We start from the raw sequence: 9,788 nt of genomic DNA on the forward strand, positions 1-9,788 counted from the left end.
TCTAGCCTTACATGATATATATTGTGATTTTCAAAAGAGCCTAAGAGAGGTATGTTAGGGAAAAAGGGTTTCCCTCCCATCTAGGGTTGGGAGGGTAGTCTTCCCTGGACTTCTGTATTAGCCAGACAAACACAGAGTCAGGACTCTTAGATAAAATGAGGTACTTTAATGCTAGCAAGTACGACAGCTGAAGGGCTCACCAATTCCTACACAGAGGAATATGGCGAAGCCCAGAACAAAGAACAAGGTAGAGCTTTTATAGCTTGGTTCAACATACTTTGTGATATCTCTTCCAGTTCAAACCGGTCAACCCCTGTTGGTCTGAGTCCTGAGGTATGAACATGGAGGCCCATCTGTATAAGGAATTCTTTCCCCAAATAGGGAGTACAGGTTACACATAGTTCAAATTCTTTCTACCCATAAACATAGGGAAAGGACAGATAAGCATAGAAAAAAGACAGAAGCCTAGCTGTACATGATTATAGGGTTTTTTCTGGTTCTTTTCTTTATCAGTTAGATGCCCAAATCCCATTAAAATCCACGCACACACAAACACAAATAGGGTAGGACATATTGAAAAGGCTAATATCTTTCTGGGATGTACTAACAGGAGTGTTATATGAAAGACCCAGAAAGTAATTGTCCCTTGGCACTGGTGAGGCCTCAGCTGGAGTACTTTTCCAGTTCTGGGTGCCACACTTTAGGAAAGATGCAGACAAACTGGAAAGAGTCCAGAGCAGAGCAACAAAAATGAGCTTTAGAAAAGCTGACCTATGAGGAAAGGTTAAAAAAATTGGGCATGTTTAGTCTTGAGAGAAGACGACTGAGGGAAGACCTGATAATCTTCAAATAAGCTAAGAGCTGCTATGTAAGAGGATGGTGATCAATTGTTCTCCATGTTCACTGAAGGTAGGACTAAAAGTAATGAGCTTAATCTGAAGCAAGGGAGATTTAGGTTGGATATTAGAAAAAACTTTCTAACTATAAGGATAGTTACGCTCTGGAATAGTCTTCCAAGGGAGGTTGTGGAATCCCAACACTGAAGGTTTTTAAGAACAGGCTGGACAAACACCTGTCAGGGATGTGCTAGGATTACTTGGTTCTGCCTCAGCATAAAGGGCTGGACTCAATGACCTCTCGAGGTCCCCTCCAGGCCTATATGTCTATGATTTCTATGATATTATAACCCAAAGGCACTCCAGATTATGTCTATGTTTATCATAGTGAATTTAGCAGATGGGCTGTAGGAGAGATGCTGCTCAAAGTGCATTCAACCCATGTGACTCTATATAATAACACGTGCTGTGTGGTGTATTATTTACTTAAAAGAGCATATGTAATTAAAGCTACCACTCACCACAGGTCCTTCAGCTCATGCAAATATTTACCTGTTTTATTTCTTCTGCCTCCTCAGCAGAGACCTCTGGCTCAACGTTGTTTACATTTATACTGCAACACAGGATGGGACAGAGAGATTCAGAGCCTGTTAATCTCTCAGCAATGGTGCATTTAATTAATACAATAAAATAATATGTAGCTATCATAATACACAACACAGAAAATCCGTAAAATAGTAAGGACATGATTCTAACGATTTTGGAGTGACAAAGCAAAATGTCTTTCCCTCACAGTTTGGCACAGGAAGGGATGATACTTGTAGAAGTTGTGCTTTCTCCCTTGCCACCCCTTATATGTAGGAAAACCTCCACATACAAATTCATGAAGTTGCCACCCTATATTCTTTCAGTCCCTCCTTAAAACCTACCTCTGCCATAACACCTATAAATCCCTCCTGTCTGGCGTTTTCGCAGGCAACCAGCAAGCTGAGACTTAAGCTTTCCTGCTAAATTCTCTTCATTTTAGTGTTACTTCATCTTCCAAACTTCAACCCAACACCCGCTCTGAAATCCACATTTGTTTTGTCCACCTAGCACATCCTGTCATATGTGAAATCCAGGTTCCAGTGATGTCAATGAGAGTTTTGCCATTAACTTCAATGGGGCCAAGATTTCACCCCTAGATTGCACACTCTCTAGGCTAGGGACTGGAGATTTTGCTACATCCCTATACCTACAAACAGCAAAACACAAAACTGTCCTTTCTGAATTTCCATCTTTAATAATCCAGTGCTGAACATGCTTTCTGGATGGAGGGCCAGAGGTGAGGGCAAAGGTGGTTTTAAGGTCTCTTTGCAGCGAAAGCTTCAATCATGGGGCCAGCTGGCTGTCAGTCTGTCCCCAGCATAAAGTAGAGCAACCTCAAGGCTGTTCTACTTCACACTTGGTAGCCTTCAGTCCCACACAGTGATGAGCTGCCAAAATCTTAACAACCTCAACACCCCCCCCCAGGACCCCTGCCCCATCCATCCCCCTCCTGACTGCCCCCAGAACTGGGCAGGAGGGTCTCGTGGGCCACTGTAGTGGATGCCCACCCCACCTCCAAGAGCCAGAGGGACCTGCCGGGGGGCGAGGTGGGGAGTCCCAGCAGTGCCTACCTGGGGCAGCTCCCAGGAAGCATCCGGCAGGTCCCTCTGGCTCCTAGGGGCGTAGTAGCATAGCTGGGGGGGAGCGGGGGAGCAGCCGCTCCCCCCCACTGATCATATCAAAAGTGGCACCTTAGGCGCCGACTCCATGGGTGCTCCGGGGCTGGAGCACCCACAGGGAAAATTTGATGGGTGCAGAGCACCCACCGGCAGCTCCCCGCCCCACCCCACCCCCGACCCCAGCTTACCTCCACTCCACCTCTGCCTCCTCCCCTGAACGTGCCGCCCCGCTCTGCTTCTCCGCCCCGCTCCCAGGCTTCCCGTGAATCAGCTGTTCGTGTGGGAAGCCGGGAAGGGCTGAGAAGCAGGCGGCAGCTTCACACTGAGGCCAAGGGTGGCGGAGGTGAGCTGGGAGGGGGGAGCGGTTCCCCTGCGCCCCCCCCCCCCACGGGTTACCTGCTGCGGCGCGGGCGGCCCTCCTCGCGCCCCCCCGCCCCAGCTCACCTCCGCCTCCCTGGGCCTGAGGGCGAAGCCACCGCCTGCTTCTCAGCCCTTCCCGGCTTCCCACACAAACAGCTGATTCACGGGAAGCCTGGGAGCGGGGCGGAGAAGCAGAGCGGGGCGGCGCGTTCAGGGGAGGAGGCAGAGGTGGAGTGGAGGTAAGCTGGGGTCGGGGGTGGGGTGGGGTGGGGAGCTGCCGGTGGGTGCTCTGCACCCACCAAATTTTCCCCGTGGGTGCTCCAGCCCCGGAGCACCCATGGAGTCAGCACTTAAGGTGCCACTTTTGGCCGGTTAAATTTCGAAGCCCTCGCAGAACAACCGGTTCTAAAAGGGCTTCTAAATTTAACAACCAGTTCTAGCGAACCGGTGAGAACCGGCTCCAGCTCACCACTGGTCCCACACCCCTCTTTGTCTAGCCATGCCATCTCCCACTGGTGGGGAGCTGCTGGAGGAGTACTAAGACAGTGCCCCAGCCCCGGGTGCAGGTTCATGTCGGGGCAGGGGGCACGAAGGGGCTGGAGCCGGAGCATAATGCGCTCCAGCTGTTCTCTGCTTGTCAGGGCCCTTGAGGGGTATGGGAAACGGCGTGTGGGCTGGCAGCGGTTCTCAAACTGTGGGTCAGGACCCCAAAGTGGGTTGTGACCCCATTTTTGGGGGGTTGCCAGGGCCAGCGACCCAGGGCTGAAGCTGAAATCCGAGCTCCACTTCCACCTGGGATGGCAAGAGTCGCAGGCTCCGGCCCCCTCTTCCCCCACCTGGGGTGGCGAGAGGCCCCGGCTCTGTCTGCCCCCCACCCCCACCCCGGGGTCACGTAGAAATGTTGTTGTCAGAAGGGGGTCGCAGTGCAGTGAGGTCGGAGAACCGCTGGGGGGTCAGGGAACAGGGAGAACAAAGCTGGCCTCGAGCCCCTCCACCCTCCTTGTGCTGGGCGTAGGGCAGAGAGCTCAGGCTGGCGCTGGGCTCTCGCCTCATGATTTTACCTCAGCTTGAGCTGACGGCCCCTGGCTGTGACTGCTGGGGGCAGGCCGCCCCGCGCTGGTCTCACTCACGCTCCCCACAAGGCCATGCCTGGGGCTGGCTGGATGCCCTGAGAGACCCCTGGTGACTCCTCTCAGCTCAGACCGCACCCTCGCTCCCACGCACCCAGCCCAGGGGAGCCCGTACAGGCCTGGCCCTGCACCCAGCCCTCTTGGCCACCGGCAACAGCCAGGGTGCTAGCACCGAGGGCAGCAAGATGGCCTCTGTTCCCCGCGGGCGCCCTGCCGGGTGGAGCCATGGAGAGGGCACAGCTGGATGCCGCAGGACCTTGCCAGATGCCAGGTAAGAAGGACACAATGAGGGGCAGAGTGCTTGGGGGCCTGGCTGGGGGGAGGGAATAGGATTTAAGGGGGAACAACGTGGCAGGATGGCGGCTCAAAGAAGGAGCAGACTGCGGGTTCCCCTTGAGCCCTTCTACCTCCATTCTGCCCTTCCATGAAGCCCCTGTCCCAAGGGGGAGATTGGCAGGTCAGTCCCATCTGGATAAGTTTGGGTCACTCTGTCCCATCTGGATAAGCTCTGTGCACTCAAACCTTAGAACTTTCCATGTTTCTAAGGTCCACTCGGGGTAAGCAAGCCGGGAAGCAGAAACCTTTCATTATCTCCTTCCCCATTTCCTCCAGCTCCCAGCATCATCCCGGGAATATGTTTGCCAGACATTCCAGTCAGTTGTTGGGTGGCTGATTGGTGCACCAAGCTTATCAGCGCTCCGGCATGATTTCCAACCTTCCCGTCGGCCTTCGAGGAGATAAGGAAGCAGGAAGCGTTATTCATACTTCCTGTGTCAGTGTCCCATGCCGAAGCTGCACTGAGTACAAATGTGTACGCAGCTGCTCCCAGGGAAGGTATTGGAGTGTTGGTCCAAAATATTCTACCAGCTCTCTAAACACAACTCGTCTCTGAAACATGCCACAGCCAGGGCTGGAATAACCATACATACCTTAGTATCCTAGTACTGCATTAGTAGCTGATGACTGTGAACACTGTCTCTAGCATGCAGGAAGGTCGGGCCCAAGCTTTATCTGCTTTGATCAGGGTCAGATGGCAGAGTTCAGGACCCGCTGGTCCAGCTCAGCCAGCATTTGCTGACCTTCACAGTGTGTTGCAAGGAACTATTATTTCCCATGCTATTTCCAAGAAGATGGGTGAATGGGAGAGAGGGGCTGAAGGGAAAGGCTCTGGATTTTATGGATTGGGAAGAATCATTATGGTTGAACTGAGTCAGTTTGAACTTTTGCATATAATTGATGGCATTGTACATGACATGGGAGCACTGGAAAAGCATTTGATAAAGATGAATATCCAGTATTACTGTATTGTATTTCGGTTACCAACTTTTTGTTAAAGACAAAAGTAAATTGCTGATAGTACATTTTCTTATGTAAGGATTAAAAGGGAGCAATAACAAATGCAAAAGGTAAGGGACTACAGCAGAGCTATGAGGAAAAGTTAATAAACAACGTGCCATAATCACAGCATCTTCCTCACTTCCTTTCTTAAAGCATTGTGTAGTATTCTCGTGAGCAATTAAACAGCTGCCGTGTTCTACCACAGAAGTGGCTGCAGTTCAGTGAAGGATGAAGTGACCCCTACGTGCTGTTATGCATAACTGTGCCCATAACCAGTCACACATTTAGTACCTTCCGACAAGCTCAAACTGGTTTGCTTTTACAAACGTTAACACCTGCAGCACCTTTGTTTAGCACCTTTCATTCTAAGGTTTCCCAAAGTGCTTTATAAGATTATATATGCAGTGTATTGTTAAACTGTCCAACACCACTCAGCCCTCCATCAAAGGGCAGAACAAAGATGTGGAAAGCAGAACTGTTCTGGAGATGCCAACATCTCCCTATTAAAGAGCCTCATCTCTCCCCTACCTTCCCCAGGGCCACACATATTTGTAGATGTCTCATGCCAAACTTACAACTAAGGCCTTGTCTACACTAGATGGGGTGCCTATCTAGCTATATTGTATAAACACTCTTGGGGAGATACAGTTTATACTGGCAAAAGACTTCTTACTGCTTATACCAGTTCCCCAAACAAAATAAGCTATACCAGCAAAAGGATGTTTTGGTTAGTATGCTTCCAATGAAGTGAGCTCACGAAAGCTTATGCTCAAATAAATTGGTTCATCTCTAAGGTGCCACAAGTACTCCTTTTCTTTTTGCGAATACAGGCTAACACGGCTGTTACTCTGAAACCTGCATCTACATGAGGGTTTTTGCTGGTGCAGCTGCTATATCAAGTAGTGGGCAATTTTTCCACACTACCTACCAACATAGATAAGCCAACAAAACTTTTAAGTGTAGACAGGCCTTAGTCAATTCCTTAGAAACAGAAATGTGGCTTACCTTATTGAAGATTTTGTTTGCGGAGGGCCAGCACAGCAAAAACATTGTTTCCAGCTCCCTGTAAGCAGAACAGCAAAAGACAGAAGTACAATAGGGCTTTTGCCTTCAAGTTTATTCATCGCAGGGATTCCAATGTACCCTAAACTTGGAAAGCGATTGATTTATAGATTCCCAAGGTCAGAAGGGACATCTAGTTTGATCTCCTGTATAATACAGGCCATAGAATGTCCCCAAAATAATTCCTAGAGCATATATTTTAGACAAACATCCAATCTTGATTTAAAAATGGCCAGTGATGGAGAGTTCACCATGACCCTTGGTAAATTGTTTCAATGATTGATTACACTCACCAGTAAAAATTGACACCTTATTAAGATGAACCCTGACTCTGGCTGAACTCTGAAAAATTAAACACAAACTGAGCAACTGGTGCTGATTATATGCATAGGCTAGGTCTATACTAGGGAATGTTTACAAAAGATTGCCATCATTGCAATGTTAGGAGCCCTAGTGTAGAGAGCTTTCTGGCTCTAGCAGCCATTTTCAGCATCAGCCTATTGAAGCGAGCCCAGTTGACACAGTGCTGAAAATGGCTGGCAGAGTCAGACTACACTTACACTTCCTCACATGGCTAATGCAGCAATATTAGCAACAGTGAAAACTCTTCTAGACAAGGCCATTCAGAAAAGAAAAATCTTGAAGTCATTGGAGACTCCTGTTTCGGTTAAGTAAGCATTTTTGGGGGTGGGAAGACATGACCAAATTAGTTCCATCATCAAACAACTCTACTGCCTCCCCATGCATTGCAAGATCCAGTTCTAAACTGACCACTTTCACTCACATCCCTGGGATGCCAATCTCACAGATTTTGTCTATCACCTCTCCTTTCATTTTTCACACCTCTTGTTTTAATTTGCCCTTCTCTCCTTCCCTCTGTGCAACTGGGTGCTGGCGGTGAAGGAGGCATCTCCTTTGCCGTTATTGCCATCTGAAACAGCCTGATTGTATCTCTCTGCCTCTTCAATTATCCATCTCATTTCAAACAGGTGGTGGAAACATAACTTTTCTCTCTGCTTAGTTTTTCTTTCTCTCTGTTGTTATTGTATTCTTTAACTCAGCAAAGCAATTTGGGATACAATTTGAATGAAAGATATACAAAATTAAGTTGTATAGTGTGCCAGTTATTCCTCAAAAATGTCATGCAAGAATCCTTGAGACAATTAGGTGATTTGGAAGCACAATAGAGGGACCCCAACATTTCTCATATGTGATGTAACACTATAGTATAATAATGAAGTGGTACTTAGTGAAATAAGTTTTAGGTATCTCAGCTCTGACTTGATATAACACAGTAAAGGCTTCAGAGCATGATGCAAAATTAATGGATTTGTTGAGCCACTCAGGAGACATCAGAGGACTGAGACACAATGACAATAGGCTCACACATTGGAAACCAAATGATGCTAGTGACTTTTTGAGCACTGTTACCATACACCAAGAGAAACAGGTAGACTTCCTGAACTGGTATAAACCTCAGTGCAGAATATGTTTTAAACAACCTCAGGAGAAGGACGTGAAACAGAAGTGCAAACACACCTCCTTGGGATCCATGGCTTACTAAAGCTTTCCTGAGTTTTAGCCACATGGACTTGCTTGGGTGGAGGGGCTTGTTTTTCTAAGATCACCAGGGCTGCTCTTGCTGACAAGTCCTAGGACTTTATTGTCTGGGCAGAAACAACGAGGAGTCTTGTGGCACCTTAAAGACCAACACATTTATTAGAACATAAGCTTTCGTGGGCTATGACCCACTTCAGCCCACAAAAGCTTATGCTCTAATAAATTTGTTAGTCTTTAAGGTGCTGCAAGATTCCTCCTTGTTTTTGCTGAAACAAAGTAACAAGGCTACCACTCTGAAACTTGTCTGGGCAGGGAATTTCCAGGTCAGGATTCAAATTTCCCCCTTTCTGCGGTGTGGCAGCTTTTATCACACAGTGCAAGGCATATTTGTTCTGGCAGGTCTTTCAATAATCATACTGGTAAATCTGCAGCTTAGTGTTTTGGGCCAGCTGACTTGGACTGCAACTCCTGAGGACAGAGTTGGGCTTTAATTGCCGCCATGCTCCCTGGATGCTAGTGCAATAGGTGTCATTTAAAATAAATCTTGGGGAGCAGAGGGAGCCGGCAGCATTTCCAGCCTGGGGCCCAGGGCAGCTGCCAGCTGAGTGTGGCCTGGGACACCAGTGCTAAAGTGAGGCTGGGTGCACAGGGAGAGCTGGGAGCCTGCCCTGTGCCCTATGGCTGGGGTTGCTGCGCCCCACTGGGGCAAAGTGGGGCAGTCCAGTCTCTGTGCAGGGAAGCCCCACAGGGCACAGCCCCCTCCCTCTTCGGGTGACCAGATGTCCTGGTCCCTCTCACCTTTCTTCTCCCCCATAGCATCAGCTGCCTCTGCCCCTCTCAGCCCCACGCAGTGGGGCTGGGCAGCCGGTGGGGGGCGCTGACTGGCTGCCTTCTCCGCCCGGCGCACTAAACCCCCTCCATCCCTCCCGCCCCGTGGGAAACTCAGGCCCCCGTGACATCCCAAGGGGCTTTTCTGACGTCACGTGGGCAAATACCGACAACGCCACACAGCCGGGCGCTCGGCGGGCGCCTTTCGCTGGGCGCGCTGCAGCACTCCGGGGTCCGCGATCCAGGCTGTGGGCAACGCGGATCGAGCAGGCTACTCCGTGTGCACGGTCCTATTGCGTCCGCATGGATTATACTGCTGCTAAATCTACATTGCACGCGGATTGCAGCACTGCATCCAGTGTCGATTTGGCGGTGTAATCGGCGTGGATCCAGTCATGCCATCTATCTCCAGTGTAGATTCGGCAGTGTAATCCATGCACCATGTGGAGTCCTCAACACGCTCCATGTGCAATATGGATTCACCACGGTAACGTATCTGCAGCGCAGCGGCTGGTTATTTGGATCTGATCATCTCTTTGCAGACAGGCAAGAAGAGCGCAGCAAGAAATAGTCATTCATTTTGTGTGTATATATTAAAAGGTACTATTCTTCTTTGATTTTAGCAAAACAGAGCAAAGCACAGCAATTGCCAATAACATAACAATCACAGGTTTCAGAGCAGCAGCCGTGTTAGTCTGTATTCGCAAAAAGAAAAGGAGGACTTGTGGCACCTTAGAAACTAACCAATTTATTTGAGCAAATAAATTGGTTAGTCTCTAAGGTATAACAATCACAAACTCTTGTAATGTACAGTATACCAACAATATGTAATTTAATTTCTTGAAGCGTTCTTTTCCACAGGTTCTTATATTTAAAGTGTAGTAACATCAGTTAATTGCTGGTGTGTCTTTAGACAACCCTTTCTCAGTGATTAACTCTACAAAGAACTCACCCAGGGGACACCCCAG

General features: G+C 48.9%; 1 protein-coding gene across 2 annotated transcripts in view; it reads right to left on the minus strand.

Moving 5' to 3' along the window:
• LOC125635422 (uncharacterized) overlaps nucleotides 1-8,116 on the minus strand; it is a 28,474-nt gene extending 20,358 nt beyond the window's left edge. For both annotated transcript variants that reach the window (XM_075127429.1, XM_075127430.1), the window contains exons 1-2: nucleotides 6,376-8,116; nucleotides 1,389-1,449 (exon numbers count right to left, since the gene is read on the minus strand). In XM_075127429.1, the coding sequence (XP_074983530.1) occupies nucleotides 1,389-1,449; nucleotides 6,376-6,494 (180 nt within the window). In that variant the 5' untranslated portion in view covers nucleotides 6,495-8,116. The remainder of the gene's footprint in view (nucleotides 1-1,388; nucleotides 1,450-6,375) is intronic.
• Between the last annotated feature and the right edge of the window lie 1,672 nt (nucleotides 8,117-9,788).

This window comes from Caretta caretta, chromosome 4, assembly GCF_965140235.1.
Source record: "Caretta caretta isolate rCarCar2 chromosome 4, rCarCar1.hap1, whole genome shotgun sequence".
In the NCBI taxonomy this organism is placed as follows: domain Eukaryota; kingdom Metazoa; phylum Chordata; order Testudines; family Cheloniidae; genus Caretta; species Caretta caretta.